The sequence below is a fragment of the Xylocopa sonorina genome, unplaced genomic scaffold (genome assembly GCF_050948175.1).
Source record: "Xylocopa sonorina isolate GNS202 unplaced genomic scaffold, iyXylSono1_principal scaffold0014, whole genome shotgun sequence".
In the NCBI taxonomy this organism is placed as follows: Eukaryota; Metazoa; Arthropoda; class Insecta; order Hymenoptera; family Apidae; genus Xylocopa; species Xylocopa sonorina.
The window spans coordinates 2660650-2679751 of NW_027490090.1; the positions used below are offsets into that span (position 1 = coordinate 2660650).

The following is a 19102-nucleotide window of genomic DNA, read 5'->3' on the forward strand; positions in this document are numbered from 1 at the left end:
GATTCGCTAGGGAGATTCCAATTCGAGCCGACCCTGCGAAACCTTCTCCTCGTTTGCATAACAAATCGGCTCGAGCGCGGTTTTTTACAGCGCCAGCCCGCTGGGGCCATTTTTTCTCTCATTTTCAACGATCCTCTTTGATAATAATCCTTCCAAACCTACGTTACGAGCTCTAATTCCTTAGTTGAAAGGTTTGAAGCTATTAATTAGTGTTGTATCGTGTTGTTGGGCATTTTGCAATAATGGCGTTGCCAATGCAAATAAGTGCGCCACTGGCGAGACGCTAATAAATTGGCCCTTGATTTCTACATCTGGATAGCGGTGAAACTTTCGTTTAAAAGTTGTAATCACGTTTTCTCGCTGGTGTCTCAACAATGTAGCAAAGTTCCAGCGTTAAAGACACTCTGACGGGTTCTCTCTCGAGGTAAAAAACCGATAATCGCCTGAAAAAGTTTCCTTTGACGAGTATTAAAAAAAAAAGAAAAACAGAAGAAACTTGACGCAGCATCGTCGCAATTAATAAATTCTTAATAAAGAGACTATACGTTCTCGAGCCAGGGACGGAAGTTTCGCGAAGTTCAATTTAAGTATTTAAGTTACATCGACATGTAACAGTGGGCTGGCGAGCAAACTTGAATTCCTGTTAATTTCGCAAGCGAAAACATTAATAATTATTCGAGAAGACAGCAATCCTATTACGCAATCGCGAGATAAATTATCTGAAACGCTCAGAAGAGGAAAGACGCGTTAATTTATTTCGAATTTTCGTGCATGTCCTCCACTGTTTTGAATAATTTATTTTACAGCCGACACGTTCGCTAATGTCGCGAGGTGGGGCTGAATTTAAACGCGTTTAACTCTCTTCCTCTTTCTAAGGAATTCTTCTCACGATTTTATTCAAATTCGTCGCCACTTTAAAATACAGCCAGGAGCATTTGCATTTATTTACCAGCTCTATTAGAGGCTGGCAACACGGCTAGCTGGAGATTGTGACGACCGGTTGACAGACTTATTCGACCTTCGTTCTAAGCCTTTACCACATTCCACAGCGAGAGAACACGAATTCCATCGTAGTCCTCCTTTCGACGCGACCCCATAAACTTGAGGACACCTGCGGTAATTTAACAGCCTGTTAAATAATTACTCGAGGATAATCACCCTGACCTGAGCATGGAAAAAAATAGCGACAGCCTCGAGTGATCCTCGATGGAAACTGATTTCTCTCTGGCGATCGGGAAATTCGCATTTTTTTATTTTTTTCCCATACGCAGGTCGATGACAGCCGTGAATACGTTCCGCGTTTAACGAACGTGTTTTCGAATACAGAACGCGCCACGATATTTTTAAAATGTACATACCAGACAAATTTGAAAACGAGTGCCACGCAGTTACCAGTTATCGCTCGTGTTCGATTTAATATTTCATCCGCAAACTGTTATCACCCCCGTGCGTGGCTGCTTATTGCGTTTTACTTTTGCCCATCGATAGCCGTGAATTAATATCACGCAACTATTTGAATAAATGCTGGAGAAAAATTCGTTCGAGTCAATGAAACTCCATATTCAAGAACCAGGTTACTTTATTATGTAATATTATTTAATTAATCGCTAAAAAAATGTATAAAACGTGGTAATTACTTTGATTAAATTTACCACTCTTAGATAAATAATTCTTCTAGTACCAAATGTCTTTTATTAAATTATTTAATTACAATTGGCAAGGCAAGCTCGTGGACCATAAACCATGCTTAACGAAAAATCCTTAATCCACTCAGGGACCAAAACTTCGCACCTCTGCATGACGTTTAAAACTTGCCACTTACGTCTAATTACAGTAGACAACTAAGCAAGTTTACACAACGAGAGACAGCAGAGAATGTCTCGTCCAATTCCACTGCAGCAAAACTACCTCCACGTGTAAAGAAAAATATGTAAAATGTAATTCGAATGTCCTGTAGAACACCACTGCCGCCATATTGAATGGAAAAAGTCCGCGTGTGGTCGAAACAACGAAGGATACTGCTCTGACGTGGCGCCAATTACGTCGCAGCTCGCATTTAAACAGCCTGATCGGCTCAGCTGGAGTCACGCAGAGCAGTGTTGACTGGCGAGCGTCGTTGTCGCGATTATTTCGCGGGCTCGTAAAGCAACGTGGATGGGTCACGATCTCGCACGAGTGGTCCTGCTCGTCGCTGCTCGGCTCTGCTCGGGTTTACTGCAGCGGCTCCTTCGCTCGAGTCGGTTTCAGTCGCTTCGCGCGCTTCGTGCCGTGTGTTTCTGCTGTTCGTCGCTGTCGCTGCTTCGATCGTCGCCGCAAACGACTCCCGCCTTCGTCTCGTGCGTCGTTCGTGTTCTGCGTGCAGACAATTCTCAAGTTACGACGAGCAAACGTGATACAGTACTTCTGGTTTTGGTTCAATCGACTGGTGTGCGAGTTGGAACGCTCAGCTTGTTCAGTTCCAGTTTCGAAAGTTCCCGGCCCGGCTGATTGGCTGAGGTGAGTTGCGTTGCTTTAGCGCGCTTTTTCGAACGTTCTTCGAGTAGATTCTTAAGTTTCGCGCGAGTTTAAATCGTTCTATCAACGTCGAAACGATGTGCAAACTGTGTAAGACTTCGTTCATGTTTGTCTGCGAGGTGTGAACGATTGTAGAAGAGTTTTGGGTAGGAATAATTATTATGTTTTATCCCAGATACCTTTGTATTAATCCTTGTGTCGTGGTCTGCGATATCAGCGCGGTTTTTCGTGGCCAGGCGACACGTCTCGTAAATTATTTGTCATTTCGTGCGGACATAAATTCTGTTTTGCGAGCTGATGTTTGGTAGCGTTCGATATGCGTTTGGTCAGTTAGTTCTCCTCCTCTGGTCCAATAATTTGGGGCTGCGTGACGGGTCTCGCGGAGAAAAATGGAGCAGACTTTTTTGCTCGACGCATCGATGGGCGATTTTCCTTTTTTTCGCATTTTTGCTTATGACTCGAACCAGAAAAAAAGAAAAACGGTGTATAAACCTGTGAATGAAAATGAAATGTTTATAACGCTCGATGGAGTGCTCGTGTCTCTCCTCTCTGTTGAAACAAATATTTACTCGCGTTATTTCGTTGCTACGTGAAATATCTGCCACAATTTACAGTAAAGAAATTGCTGTTTTTCAGTGTGATTATTTGTAGACACCTTAATTAGTTTCTTTATCGCTCGATCGCGATTAAGAGCGTCTAATGCAGAGATAAAGCGACTCTATCTGGGCTGGAATGATAAATGTGTTTCTTAAGGGGTGCCACGCACGTCCCGCGTTGCCCAACTTCGCAAATCTCGTGTTTACTGGCGCAAAAGTTGGAAAACTTCCGAGAAATCCGCCTCGAGCGTTCAGAAAGTAAACGTTTGGTTATCATCTCTGCTCGTGTTCGCGTAGGACACGCGCAAGTTTCGTAGAAATGATTGATAGCTTCTTATTTAGAGACTCAGAATCGACGCAAAACAAAAACCAACAGCGTACGAATTTAAATGGCAGAAATAGTGCTCGAGCATCGCAGCAAACAAATTGTAAAGCATTGAATTTTGGTTATTCGCGAAAAAATGATTTGTCGAGAGGGACGGTGGTGTTCGAATTTTTCGAAGCATATTTTCGTTGCTCGTTGCGCATTTATTTAACGCACACGCGTGAATAGCAGCTCAGTGATCATATACGCGGTGATCGTGTGCGTTATTGAACGTTCATCGCGTCCAGTCGCGATTTATTAGAAGATCATTGCGAGTTATCTGCGTTCCTCGAGGCTGCCACTGCTTTATCGCGAACAAACGACTCGTTTCCGCGTTATCGACGCGTTCTATTTGTCGTGGATAAATAAATAATGTTGAAAAAGAGCCTCGACGAGGGCTGATATTTGTTTCATCGACAATTAAAAAAATTTAGAAGTTGACAATCACCATTTCAACCTTCGAAGCAATTCATGCAAATCCTCGACAAGATTTCTCAAAGAACGTCGTTTTAGTATTTATTATGAAATACAGTGACGTTGGTTATTGGATGTTAATTTTTGATCGATGGAACTGGTAATCTCTAGCAGATGAGCCAGCTGTCAGTGCATTTCACATTAAACGACGGCTGCTCGTTGTATTTCCAAACGCCAAAGAACAATTTCCACCCCAAGTCGTTCTCACCCCTCGTAATTTCCTTTCTTAATCAGACTTCGCGTTTCTGCTGGCCTGCTTTTGTTTCTAATCGACGAATAAGAGGGAGAATCGATCGTAGACGTTCTTCTATCAATCTTACCCTTATTTTCATACATCACAACCAAAACAACCCCTATTTGGAGTGTTCAGAACGAGGCACCTTAATTCCTCTGTCGTTGCATCAAACCAAACGAGCATTCGCAAAGACAGAAACGAAGGATGGAAGGTTTCAAAGGAGCATTAATCGAAAAATGTTCTCCTCTTTTAAGCGGATATCGGACGTATCGCACGGATCAGTTGTGAATTTATTTCATACGTCCGCGGACATAAATCAAATCGCGTTTGCCGTTATGCTCACGTTCAAATCACCGCTCTTTTTACGCAGATATATCGCAGTGTTCTGCAGGCGGATCTGCAGCGAGGGAAAAAAAAAGAAAAAAAAGAAAAATGTTATCCCAGTCGCGCGCAGTAAGCCGATGAAAAATTCTCATCGACCCCCTCGCCGTTGGCGGGGAAAACGGGTTAAAAATTTCACGCAGCCTCGATTCCACGTCGAGAAGATTCCTCGGATTCCACGGAAACTTTCCAGCGTTTCGCGAGCGAAAGGCGCGCAGGCGTTCGTTAAAAATTGGGAAAGACTGACGTGGCCAGCGACGGAAAGGGGCTGAATTATTCAGATCGTAAGCGCGTTCGTGTTCGAAATGAACTCGAAACGGTTTTATTTCGAGGCAGTTTCCCTGCCAACCACCACTCGGCTACCCAACTGTCCGTGTTCCAGGTAATGGCTAATCCTAATTGAAAGATTTCGAGGGACTTTACAACGTTCACCACTTACCGCTGGTTTCTTCTGCTCGATGGCTGAGATCCTCTCGAAATTTGTTAACCCTTTTGCACTTGGATGTCTCCTCTGAGGGGACATTAGCAATGATTAGAAATGTGAAGGAGAAACTTATTGCATTGCAAGTTTTTCAAAAATACTTGCGTTGCTAAAATATTGCTAAACTGTTGCTCAAATGTCACTCGAAGATTACTAAAACATTACTAAAATATTTCTAAAACATTGCTCAAATATTTCTCAAAGATTGCCTAAAAATTCTTCAAATATTGCTAAAATATTGCTAAACTAACTTTAGAAATAGTTTCAATCGCTAAAATCTAGAAAAACACATACTGCAAAGTGTTAAACCTAATTTTACAGAGCTACATCCTCCACTTACCATTAAAATAACCCAATTTTACAGTAAATTTTGCAAGAACTTAATCTCATCAAAATTTCGTGTCAATTGAACAATGCAAATGCGCCATTTTTTATTACTGGAACTGCGTGTACCATTTTCACGTGGATCGATCCACAGAAATATTTTTCCACATATATAAAATAAAAAAAAAAATGCAACCTTGATTGAATTAATAGTTCGTCGAATTGAATTTTTGATGATTTCGATACCATTTAATTTATTCGGTGAAATATTCCATTGCTTTGGGGATAACTGAATCTGTTATTCGCGATAGAATGGACGAGGCAACGAGATAATAAAAAAAGGACAATTTGTATATTTTTGAAAGAATTCAAGGAAGCAGAAAATGATTTGTACATATTTCCACTGCACATTTGGCAGAAGAAACGAGCGAAAGAATTGAAGGAAGCGCAAACTGGAAGCAGGTTGCAGAGTGCATCGACGTAAAACAACGCGAATCGATAAACGTGTCATCACGAAACCTGTTTACTTCAATCAGGAAAGAACGCAATCCGCTCAGATATTCGCGTCGCGTATCGACGATAATTCCTAGTCCAACATAACTGTCACGTATTATAATATATTCTCGCGCATTATGGACGCGCATACACTGCACGATACCGTTTCTACGGCGATATCGCGACGATAACCCTCTTCATCCCCCCTGGCACACCCCCTCAAATTGAAACAAACAGAATAAAGGACAAACCCCAGGCAAGAATCTCGTAACTTTATTGTTTCCACCAGAAGGAACTCTCTTTTCCAGTTTACCTTTTCCCTCGAACCACCCTTTCGCCACCCCCTCTTCTGATCTTCCCTCCCGTCCGCGAGAATAATGCACCCTCTAAATGAAACCGCGTTATCGATCCTTCTTTACGAACAGAGACAAGGCATTTGATTGCGGTCGACAACATTCTTTTGTGCCATGTGTCACCAACTGTTCTGTGTGTCCTCTCTCTGGAGCATTCACGTCACTGGAGCTCGTAATTTATTACGGGAAAAGGGGGTTGAAGCATCTTTTGTTGCCTCTCGACATTATTATGCAATCATTTTTCTATATAAATTATTTTATTTGCGAGTAACCAGTTTGTTAATGACGAAAAGGACCTTGGATATACCCAAAAGTGTAATACCAACTGTTCTGTGTGTCCTTTCTCTAGCATTTACGTCACTGGAGTTCATAATTTATCACAGCAAGAGGGGTGAAAGATTTTTCAGACATTATTATGCAATCATTTTTCTATATAAATTATTTTATTTGCGAGTAACTGGTTTGTTAATGACGAAAAGGACCTTGGATATGCCCAAAGTGTAATATAATTACCCATAATCGATCGATACCCCTGAAGGTTCCTAGGAAAACGCGTTGGAGTCGAAACGAGACGCCCACACAGGGGCTGCTGGCGTTGCAGGTGCACGCGTATCGGTGAAATCGTACGCGTTGTGTGCGTTACTGCCTGCAGGATATCAGGACCGTTTTATAACTGTTACGACAGAAGAGGCAGAACGACATTCCAACGTCGACTCGATTTGAATGCGACCTCACGAACAAATCCCGATAACTCTCCAGACAGGCGCGGCTTCCACCATTTTTTTCTTCTTTTTTCACATCCATCGAATTCTTCCGTTTTTCTATCCTGCAACAAAAAAAAAAAAAAAATTCACCAGAGTTCGTTCGATAATTATTTCTTTTTCGCACCCCCACCTCGAGTTCTGAGAAAAGAGGAAGTTGATAGCAACCATATTTTTATACTGTAAAAAAATTCACCAGAGTTTGTTTCATTTTTTTCTACGATAATTTTAATTATTTCTTTTTCGCACCCCCACCTCGAGTTCTGAAGGGAGAGGAAGCTGGTAGCAACGTGCCAGGCTGAGGAATTTGTCCTGAATTCCAGCAGCTACGCCTCTGCTACGGAAAAGAAGTGTTTTATCGCGGATCCAACGGAAAGTATCGCCCAGCTACGCATTGATACCACGGAAATCGCTTTCCACCGGTTGGAAATTTATTGGACGTTCCTCTTCCGCGTCACGATCCTCCTTTTCCGTCCTCTTTGGCCAAATTGCTGGCGCTATTTATTAATGCAGCCATTCGTCTTCTCGAAAATTTCTCAGACTCCGCTTGGCCGCCATTTTTCTTGCTGCCACGGATCGATTATAACCGCGAAACTGGTAATTGTTCTCGTATTTCAATTCGAGGCTGGGAATTTCCATATAATTAATAGAGAGAAACGGATACGCGCACGTCGAGGCACGTCTCGTTTCGACGTTGGACTCTGCGCGTTTTATTTGTATCCTTCAATCAACGGGAAAGAGTTTCACTTCCGCGCGTTAATTCGCTCGTCGAGGAATTCATGCGAAACAGCCTCGAAACTGCACTTGCCCGTCGATTCCTCTGATTGCGAGTCAAATTTTGCCTGCCCCTCGAACTCTGACCCCGCGAACTCCACTCGTCCGTCGAAATCCTCCATGTTTTTTTTGCTGTAAGTCACGAGCGCACACCCTTGGGCACAGGTGAATGCGAGCCAGCAGGTTAGGTTCGCATTCTGCTGGAGCGAACGCGAGGAATGCACGGGATACAAGATCCAACCGATGTCATTTCGATTCCACGCTGTGCTCGTCTCCTCCATTGTCTTCGCGAGTGGTATAGTAATCGCTGCCATTGCGTAAGTCCTTTCACCAGTCTCGAATTTCCTACGCTCAGAGTCAATCTTCCAACTTTTAAGTAATTCCTCAATTTTTTAAATTGCTCTACAACAGAGAATGGTGGATACAGTTTCTACTCTAGAGTTATTGTTTAATCTTACAAGTCCTCTCACCAGCCTCCTGCGCTCAGAGTCAGTCCTGCAACTTTTAAGTATTTCCATTCTAGAGTTTTGTTTAATCTTACAAGTCCTTTCACCAGCCTCGAACTTCCTGCACTCAAAATCGATGCTTCAACATTTAAGTAATTCCTTAATTCTTAAAACTGCTCTGCAACAGCTAATGGCGTGCACAGTTTCCGTTCTAGCGCTTAATTTAATCTCGTGGCGTAGGAAATATGTTAGATCAGAATCGCAGGAAAGGGCAGCTCGGCTTGATTCACGCATTTCCATAAAATTCCACAGGCTGTACGTGTAATTGCTGTCCAGGCGGTTGGGTTTAATTCGACTCGAGCAGCTGTTCGCGCGCAGCGCTGGAGGGGGGGGGGGGGGGTCAGGGTAGGTGGCGTGGCGCGCACTTTCCTCTCGCGACTGCATTCTTGCGCTCGCCTATGCGAGACCGTGCGAGGAGAAAGATATTAGTTATTTAACATTATGAAACGACGCGAGGTGAAATTTATCCTGTCGTGGCGAGCCTGGTGGGGCGCAGGCCTGGAAAAGTGAGAGCAGACCGCTGATTTGAGAAGATACAGGTTATCGACCGCTCTAATAAATATCTGTGCGCTCTCTGGCAACGCAACGACGATGCGTTTCGTCGCTAGAAGACTCTAAAAATTTCTTTTCCCCCTTCGAACTTTGTTCTACCTCGAAACTCCATCAATTTCTTAGGCTTCATTCGATATCCGCTTGTATCTTCGATTTCCGCTGCTGGTGGGGGGATCTGCATTTAAATGCACGCGACAATGTTCCCAAATTTATGGCTGCGGGTGACTATAAAACCGTGGAGATTCATTGCAGTAGTAAATCTTTAGAGTTCCCTTTTTTTTTTCACTTTTTTATTTTATCACGCATAAAATCGAGGAAAAGCATTTCTCCAGCGAGTTTTACAACGAGATCGCGTCCGCGCCGGTTAAATTGATCGGGCGGATTTCATTTTAGCCGAATAAATCGCGAACGAGAAATTACGGATTGAATATCGTTCTGTTCGACTGGTCTGGGCAGCGTTCGAGACAAGGAACGAGCGATCGCGTCGAATGAAATTCACGAAGTTTGTACCCGCGACTCGAACAAGCCTAGCACATGTGTGATTAGAGAGATTAAAGGGAAACATTTTATCGTAAACGTTTCGAGAGAATTTAATTCACCTGAAAGCTTTTAGAGGGTATCGCAGCGTTTCGAAAGTTACTGCAAAATTCACTTTACCAGTGGCCAGTCCCTGCGATTGCAATATTTCCGGTTAGTACGACTCGATACGACCAGAATTGGACAAGATGTCTTCCTTTTCACGTCTGCTGTTGGGTTGGAAAAAAATGTCTGAATTTTCGAAAGCGAGTTAGAAAAAGTAAATCGCACACGCGAGCGTACTCGTCAGACCGTGATACGTATTTCGATTGGTTAGAGAAATTAGTTTGAGTGATGCAACAACTGCCAGCAACACCGATCGATTCCATTCTTTGCTCGCACCTGTGTGAGTGGACGTGAAAAATGAAGCATAGCACAGTCGCCATAGTCGAAGAACGCTTCTCTCTCTCTCTCTAGTCGCGAATAAAAGAGAAAGGAATTCCATAACCTCGAAATCGTTGCGAGAGATTCGAAATCGAGTCGATTTCAGAGGCTTTGCTTTATTACTTATCCCGTCGAGGTCTTCCTGTTTCACTAATCTCCGTTTCGTCTTCGCTCGCGCGAGAAATCGCCGCGCCAGTTAGCGAAAGAGACGGACGAAGAAGAAGAGGAGGAGAAAAAAAATGGAAAGAGATCGTTAAAGTCTGCTTCGACGAACGGTCGTGTGCTTTCACGATTTCTCGCTGCTCTCGAATCAGGTTGAAAACCGAGCGAGTGACTCCCGATCGTCGATCCATGACACCTTAAGCGTGCCTATGTAGACACACGCTCCGTGTCGAGGAATAAAACGGCCAAGTTATGCCACTTTTTCCGCTCTGCTCTCCCTCTGGCGCGTTTACGGCGGCGCACATACCGGGTGTCCTTGCGGGATGAAAGTACAGCGTGGAAAACGTGACCTCTCTCTCTCCTCGACCGCCTCGTGAGTAACGCCAAACCGCAGCACAAGTTGCAGTGCTGGCGAGAACCGCTGACGGATCGTCGAGCATGCAACGAGCCTTCCATTCTATGCTTTCACGAGTGGAACGGTCTGTCGATCTTCTAAAACGAATTTTAGAAGCAAAAAGTACTTATTTATGTTGTGCAGATCGAGTTGGGCGAGGCTTTTATTTGGGCGCACTTGTCATAACCGCCCGCCATTTGTAATTCCGTGGCGCGAGTCGTGGAAACCGTTCCTTACGTTGGCCAGTTTATTCGCGTACGTTTTCACGCTATGAATTGCTAATTTGTAAAAGTTCGTCGGTGAAATTTAGTTGCGGAATTATGGATATTAATCGCTCGCTTGGGAACTTTCTACGAAAAAATTGTGGCTTCTCTTTGCCAACTTTGTATTTCAGAAAATATTTATTAACCATTAAAAATTGTGCAATGAAGGTACCAATTATTTTTCTAACCTCTGAGAAAACGAGAAAAAGAAGAAAATTGAGGCGCTGGATGACATTCTTTAACTCTACATCTCACAAAATATTAATTAACCCTGCACTGAAGGTGTCAATAATTTTTCTGACCTCTTCCATAAAACGCTTAAAAAAAAATGGAGGCGCTGGATGACATTCTTGGCGTTCGTTCTCATTAAAACGCTGAGAGTCGTTGTACGTCGCGCGATGTGAATTTCGATACGTCCGAATTAACATAAAAGCATCGTTGAGCAGGGTGTTTCGGATTTTGTAAATTATCATTCTAAATGCGACGGTTACCTCTGAATTATTACAGCCTGTGCCAGAGATAATTCGTACAATTTTCCCAGCGAATTCGTACGAACTTTCCCAACGAATAGCAGTTAAATTCACTTACCGCTGTATCAGCATGATGCATTAGCGTGCTGGCTGACTGTTTGGACTCTGCACAGCCTCCTTGTATTCATTTCTACAATCTTCTCCAACGACTCGTCATTTCATTAGCCTCGAGAATGAAACTGTACCAATCTTAAAACACAAGAAGACTCTGCTTCATTACTCGTTAGCAATTCTCCGCACTAGGAAGCTTCTGAAGCTAAACAAGTGCCTTTTTACACTGCTCACGCATCGAGGGTGCAATTAAAATGCAAATCTCGTTCGTGTTACAAATTAACGCGATCAACTTTTTCTCTGTCTGTTTACAAAATGTTTGTGCATCGTTGATAGACAAAATGGACCCACTCGAATTGTTGTTGCCATTTGTATCGAGTTCAAAGCACTCGTCTCATGAGTGAAGCTGTAAATAGTTTGTATTGTATTGAAAAGTGTGTTTTATTTGTTGGTAAATTTTGGTTTTGTCACGTTTCAGGTCTGGAGGACGATCGAGGACGAATTAGGTGATCCTGAACGATCTGCTGGCGAAAGTGGAGCGGCTACACGCGAGATCCGGTTTCGGGGGGACGGAAAAATATGAGCATCTCGTGAAGTCGGTTTAAAGTGCAGCTTTCAGACACCAGAAGGGGTACACGATGGAGACTGAGGAACTCACTAGACTCGTAGATGAGATCTACAAGGTAAACTGTCGGATTTCTCTCGCTAGAAACCAGCCGCGTCGCGAAAACGGGAAAGTTCTGCTATACTTTCGATTCAGACGGATTAATTGCGTAATTAGAGAACGGCGGCGCTGTCGTCGATTAACGCTTTTCACTCGATTAACTACAAAAAGTGAAATTCGCCAATTAATCGACCCACGACGAATTTTCTATCAATGCATCGCAGACTTTTGGTCATTTTTTTAGCAGAAAAGTATGGCTGGTAAAAGTTGGAGCGATAATTTAACGTGTACTGATCGATTCTGATGAAATCTGGGTAGAAAACGCGAGTACACCAGCGCTGATGGTAAAAGTCAGTAAAACACCGGTGTGCGTGACGAAATTGTATGCAGCTGTGCACAGATATCCGTGTTGCGCTGGTTTATTGTCCGCCAGTGGAGTTACTTTTACTTATGCGCTCGCTGGCGGTTCTAATTTCTGCACTCTCGAGTCCAGTGACCATTCGTACTGCTAAAATCCATCAGCGATCTGTTGGTTAATGGAAAAGTGCGGAGAAGCATCGCGAAAGTCAAACGAGAAGAAGTTTTCCTGCAGAAAAATCATCCGCTATCGGAAACGACGTTAACTTCTCCCTCCACGATGTTTGCGAATGTACAACGAACTTCCACAGCCGCCGTTTACCTTATCTGCAGCACTTTCCTCGAGAATATTAGCTCGAGACGTCATCCACGGCTAGTCGATATAATAACTTTCTAGACATTCAACTGGCTGGCCACGATTGCTCAGTCTTCCTCTTGGGCTGCGATTCGTTTGACCTGCAGCGACTGTTGGGGTAGGAAAAAACGTGGAGAAACAGTGTCGCCATCTTTCGACGCGAGCATCGTCGAGAGGCCAGGTTTCTATGGGGCTTATTATATTCCGTAACATAATAAACAGTTGGACGCAATCTCGTTTGCGGGACCTTTTCCCGTCTTCCTGAATTATTCTCCAGCGGTATTTAATTCGCCACAGGAACGAAATTATCATCTCGTTTAACGAAATCCTTTGGTTTCGCCTCGAAGTTGGGTTTAAGATCGACGAGGCTGGGAATAATGCGTGATTGTATTACTGGCTTCAGTGAAACTGTATTTGTGAGTACTCTGTGGCTTTTGATCACTGAAATTTTGTAGAAGTTGACTATTGAAAGTGTGCACACACATATATATAGCTGACAATGAGAAATTGCTGCGACTCACAGCACTTAAGAGACCCACAAATAATTACAAAAGTATTTAAATTGATTTTTTGGTAATTATCTGAGAATAGATAAAACGTTCGCTTATTTAACGCTAGAAGAAGCTGCGTAAATGCCCCAGGGTGGTCTCAGCCAATACAATTACGAGCTCCAACGAGCCGGACGACCAGCTCCGTCACTTGAACCCTCGAATTGGGAAGTCGTTAGTAAAACGTGACAAATTGGACGAATCCGCGTGGACCGTCCAATTAAATATGACCGAGGGAATTAATATTACCCGCAAATGGGTTCGTTAAGACGGCGTCCTTAACGAATTAGTGGCACGCCAGCACCCCTGGTTCCCCCCAGAGAAAGAAGGACGCCTCGTCCTCGCCCTTTAAATTCGCCTGGCGGAGTTATTAACGTAATTAATTACCGTTGAAAAGCTTAAGAGGGGCTGTAAACTCGGTTCTTCGCACCCACCCCCCAGGTAAATTGATCCAACGTTCGTTTTCGCGGGGCTCGCCATGTTTCGACGCGTGCGAATTAAACCAGCAGGATCGCATAATCCCACGCGATAATCCTTTTATTTTCGCGGGTTCGATTTTACAGCACCGCTTGAACTCGCGCAAAGACGCATACATTACTCATAGAGAGGGTAGTTGGTATGTGCGTGTGCTCGATACGCGGATCGAGATGCGCGTTGCGCCCCGCTGGCCATCGATCCGCCGCGCAACAACCCCTTCTTGCGCGCCCGGATATTTATTGGTCTACTTACGAACCCGGTTGCGCATCGATTTGTTTCGATATCGTTCCAGGCCCAAGAATTGACCGTTACGAGCGCGTAACGAATGGGCTTTCGTTAATTAACTACCGACACGTAGGGCTAACTGCAGTTCCATCAACCCCCAATAGTCATTTTCCATTCTTCCGTCTTGGTTCTGATTCTATGGCTTTTGTAAACTGTTTTCTATTGCTTTCTGCTGTTGTGAAGCATCAAGTTGGTGCTTTGGTTAGGTTAAAGTAGATTTTGCACCCCTATGGGGTTAATAAATAGAAAAGTTCACTGGTAAGCTCATTAATTATTTAATTTAAGATCAACCCCCAATAATCATTTTCGATTTTTACATCTTAACCACTGTAAGTTGTTTTCTATTGTTTTCTGCTGTTGTAAAGCATCGAATTGATGCTTTGGTTCTAAATTAGACTGTGCACCCCTATGGAATTAATAAATAGAAAACCAGTACTCAGCTAAAAGAAATTTTCATCAAATTTAGTCCACTAATTATTTAATCCTCCGTTAAGGGTAGTTGGCCCACATCTAATCGATTAGATGATCACATTTCCCAGGTAAATTGCAGGCACACAGATGGGTGCTCGCTTAAACTCACACGAGCGCTGTGCTGGCACGGGTTTTGACGCCTCGCGGGTATCCGAGAGGGGTGTATCGCGATGGTTTGGCGTTCGCGATGCAGATCGGAAGCCAATTAATATCCACGGTATGGCGAACCGCCGGAATACACCCCCGTTGAAACATAACTGCGCGTGCCGTGATATACTCGCGCCATGGGGCTCGCTTGTCCGCGATGGGACCCCATAAACCCTGTCACGCGATAACGGCGTTAACCTGTAGTTACCTCGTTATTTTCTAACGGCCCACCGTCTGAAGGAGATCGAGATCGTAACGAGACTAGAAAACGCCGCTTGTCCCTCTTCCACCCCCTCGCGTCTTCTTTTCTTTCTCGAATCTTTCGTGTGATTTACTCCAGCCTGATTTACCACCGCGATTTCCACGGGAATTTATTAGCGCCAGAGGAGACTGGCTTCGCTTATTTCGTCTTATCGCGGCGATTTCGATGTATGGCGCGCCCTGCACCCTGCGATTTATTAGTCGAATTTCTTTGGTCGAGCCAGCTATTGCGGTCGTTCGATCGCTCCGTCTGTCATTTGAATTTTAAAGCAGCTAAATTGCTCTTCGAAGACTGCAGGGTGTGTTTCACCCCCTCAAAGTAAAATTGCAGTGAAATGAGTAAGCGAAACACGTGTCCTAACTAAGGGTTGTTTAATTACCGCTTGAACGGTTCAAAGAATCCATTTTTTCATATTCCAAAGCGTGGTGGAAAGAAAGTCCACCCTCGACTTGGTCCTCCTCGATCGATGAACTCCCTTCGTTTTCTCGCGTTCTGTCCACGCGGTGGGAAAAAAATTCATTATCCTGCTTACAGGACTCTGGGGTTACAATAAAAGGGTGTAATTTCCCGTGAATCGCGTTCCATTTTTAATAAAGTCGCTCCCTCGATTTAACTCCACCCTCGCTGACAGCGATAAGAAACGTTTAGTCGATTCATTTATCATCCACGCGGAATTTCGAGGTCCCTGATGCTTTCTGGGACTTGTGAAGGCTGTACAGAGAACCATCCAAGGAATTTTCGTTCACAAAATTAGCAAATGGACGATGCAGAAGACTTTGTACGGAAGGGTTGGTTGGTGGCGCGCGTTTGCGTCCAATTGTGGGGGTGGCTGCAGTTAATAAACGAAATCTGGATGCAATTCCGATAAAATATCGTTCTTGCGCCGGCAGGCAAGTTCGTTTGGAGGAAACCGCGATTAATATCGAGGGTGGATAATTTTTATCCGTTATCTGCGAACTCGCGACGCTGTTGGTTAGTTAGCGGGTCCAATTAACGAGGCGCAGGGGTAGTTCTCGAGGGGCGCGTCTCGATAGACGCGGTCGTTAATGAGATAGAAATAGTAACGAACAGCCTGGGCTCTCTGAACGATGAAAAGTATCGCGTGAATGAACATGGAGCCGTGTGCACAGCTTTCTTCCGCTCTTTCTCCCTCGCGACACTTGTCGAGCTTCCTTTGCGTCCTTTGGCGCCACGCACCGGGTGCTTCGTTAGGATTCTTCGAGCACAGAAGCCTCTCGTCTGCTGGCTTCGCGCCCCAAGCGACTGCCGCTGGTTTGTCGATGAATTTCAGCTTAGATTAATATTTACACTGGTCATTGTCCCGCGATTAATTGCGTTATCAACGTCTACGAACGCGTCGCGCGTGAATTATTTAACTGGGATTATAAATGTGGGAACGAAAATTCGCTCACGCGGCTGTGGTGCTCGTTGAATAATGTAACAATAGTCGAACTCGTATAAATCGCTCGTCGTGGCCGTCGATGATGGCGTTCCTTCGCGAGAATGGCGAACAGGAAAATATTCATCGTGCATTTTTTTATTTTATCACGTTGTATCGTGAATTTACATCGTCGAGGATTTGTCTTTTAAATATCTGTGGCTGCTGCAGGCGCCATTGTTCCACTGCTCGCTCCTTCGAGCAAGGACGCTCGATTTTTCCGGAAATCCGTGAATCGCGCGGATTCCATCGAGCGACTGTCCCTTAAACGGTTGTCCCACGAGCGATGCAGGAGGAGGGCAGCTTAAAATCGATGCGCATACCGTGGGTTATCGTGTCGAGGCACATTGTCGTCAGTCGAGAAGGATGTGGATAGAGAAAGGAACTAGAACCAGCCAATTAAGGGCGAGGATACCGAGTTCTGACTGCATACCTCGCGGTCGGACACGAACAAATTCTACGACGATGTTTGCCGTCATTTTTTTGCCAACTGCGACGCGAACGCCCATAAATCGCTCCAACTTCGAGGTCGTCGATAATTACCATATGCTCGCACGAGAATCTTCGAATTCTCTGCATAAATGAACGAATGCCAGCATTTTTTAAAGAACCATCCGTCAAACTCGACAAAAACTGAATTCCTTTTTGCAGAAAAAGGATTCAGCTGTTTTGTAGGTGAAACATGGTTGAAACACTCGCGAGTTGCGAACATTTATGATACTTCTGTATACCAGTCGCAGACGCGAGCATTTTGGGCTCGCAGGCTATTAATTGTCAAACTAGTCAGCTATTCCAAGCCACTTCCAACTGACGCGGCCACACACGCGTCCCAGCACGCCCTGCGAGCAAGCAGAGTTTGAAAAAAACGGGTGCACAGCCCTCCATTTCGCCTGGAACACCACCAGACAAACTAGAAGCAAAAAAGCAAAAAAAAAAGGCTGAAACGACTAATTCCATTTTTTACTTTATGGTTTTCCTGGTACACAAACTAGTTAATAAATCTGTATCTTATCTCTTAAGTCCACGTCTTAAAATGGCGATATATTGCTCAACAGAAGGCGAGAAACTTTCCAAGTGGCTACAGATTTGGAGAACTGGCCACCCCAAGCGGAATAATTCCCTCGCAGGCTGATTGAAATCAAAATTCGCGATCGAACAGGAGAAGCGTCGCAGACGTTGGCTCGTGGCCAATTATAAATTCGCCTTTATGCAAAATGTGACCCCTCTTTATGGAAATTTCTGAGCGCGATGCCAAGCTAACATAGCCACTGAGAAATCGTTGTCCAGCCACTGTTGGGGGTGGAAAAAGGAAAGAAAAAAGGGTGGTTCGTTCGTGTCCGCAAGATTTGCCTCCACGTGCCAATTTTAATTCGCACAGCTGACCAAACAGAGCCAGGATTGCCCAAATAGTTTTCAATTTCCAGTTAGAATCGAAAGTCTCGTCTCGAGATGCATTTTTTTTCTGCCTCAGTGGTTTTAGCGGAACACGTTCGACCAGTCGCCATTACAGCCGATCAGAAATTGGCCTATGGTAATTCCTCTTCGTGGTACGCTGGTCCAGAGCCTGGCGTTCTTTTTTCGTTTGACTAAATTGCCGAATGCACGTGCGCTCCTGCAGGAATGGATGTTTTCCTGGCTTCAGGAATTCCGTATGAATATTTATGAGCGACCATCTCGACCTGGCGGTGGATGGAACCTCTGCTTCCGCCCCACCTCGTCCGCCACTTCCTGCTGAACGCGTCCACCCCCTCCAGCGCTGTCCTCCATCCGTCGCGAAGTCTTACGCGTCCCTCTGCCTTCTCGATCGTTTCGAAATCATAGTTCGCCTCTGTAAACATCGTTAAACCAGCGATGCTGGAATTAACGGCGCAACGATCTCGAGTGCTTCATCTAAACGATTTTTTTTTCTCCCTCGTTCGAGTCACTTAACTTCCCTGGCGAATTAAAACCACAGCCAGGATGGATGCTCTTTAGTTTCCGTGCCAATGCAGCCTGCGTCATTAATTATCGTCGATGCTTCAGTGGTTGTGGCTGATCGAGACTTGAAATCATTGCAGAAAATGGTTGTCGTATTTATAACGCTGGTATTTTTAATTATGGAATTTTTAGAAAATCTTTATATCTTCTTAAGTCAAATAATGCAATTTTGGGTGATTGAGACTTAGAAATAATTGCAGAAAATATATCTCAAATTTATGACTCTGATATTTTCAATTATATAATTTTTAGAAAATGTTTACTGCTTTTTATATTTGAGACAAATAATGCAATTTCCTCTCTGAAATCCGTACGTGAGTTATACGTGGAGCAGATATAAACCGCTCGAGGGGTAGTTCGGAACAGAAGCATTAGGGCCTTGTTTCCGGCGAGGAAAAACTTTGCTCGAAACTTATTTCGAGATATCGATCAAATTTTTTCTTCTCTTTCCCTCTTCTTGCTCGATCTCGTTCGATTTCAACGGAAGTAGCGATATGGCAGTTTTTACTGCTTACTTCGAAAGTTCCATATAAAATATGTCTCTGCAGCTTTCTATTTTCGAAACGAGCCTTCTATCCTCAAACAATTTCCTATTTTTCTTCAATACACAAAGTGGAAATTATTTTATTAATTGTTAAAATACAACTTAAGTTTTTAATCGTTGGAAAGTCGAGTTCTGTCGTTGAATTCAGAGCAGAATGTTCCTCCAGCTTCCATTTTGGAAGGACGAACTCTGGAAATTGCCAAGCGTTGCCTCGTAATTCGTGGTCTGACGCCTGATCGCCCTAATTTCGTTCTCACGTAGAGCAACGCTCGAAGATCGTCGATAATCCACGACGATGTAAACTTCCTCCAATTTACAGCTGTTTCCGTGATCCTGACCGATTAGCTGCTCGCTCGACAAGGTAGACCACGACTTTCACCATCCACCAGCTCGAATTTATCGCATGG

General features: G+C 44.2%; 2 protein-coding genes across 2 annotated transcripts in view; one reads left to right on the plus strand and one right to left on the minus strand.

The window, feature by feature from the left end:
- LOC143431826 (facilitated trehalose transporter Tret1-like) overlaps positions 1 to 19102 on the minus strand; it is a 352198-nt gene that overhangs the window by 102352 nt on the left and 230744 nt on the right. The gene's annotated exons all lie outside the window — the stretch shown is intronic.
- The window catches only part of Irsp53 (Insulin receptor substrate 53 kDa), a 65108-nt gene continuing 57690 nt past the window's right edge, over positions 11685 to 19102 (plus strand). Inside the window, exon 1 of the mRNA XM_076908769.1 lies at positions 11685 to 11853. Coding sequence (XP_076764884.1) covers positions 11809 to 11853 — 45 coding nt within the window. The 5' untranslated portion in view covers positions 11685 to 11808. The remainder of the gene's footprint in view (positions 11854 to 19102) is intronic.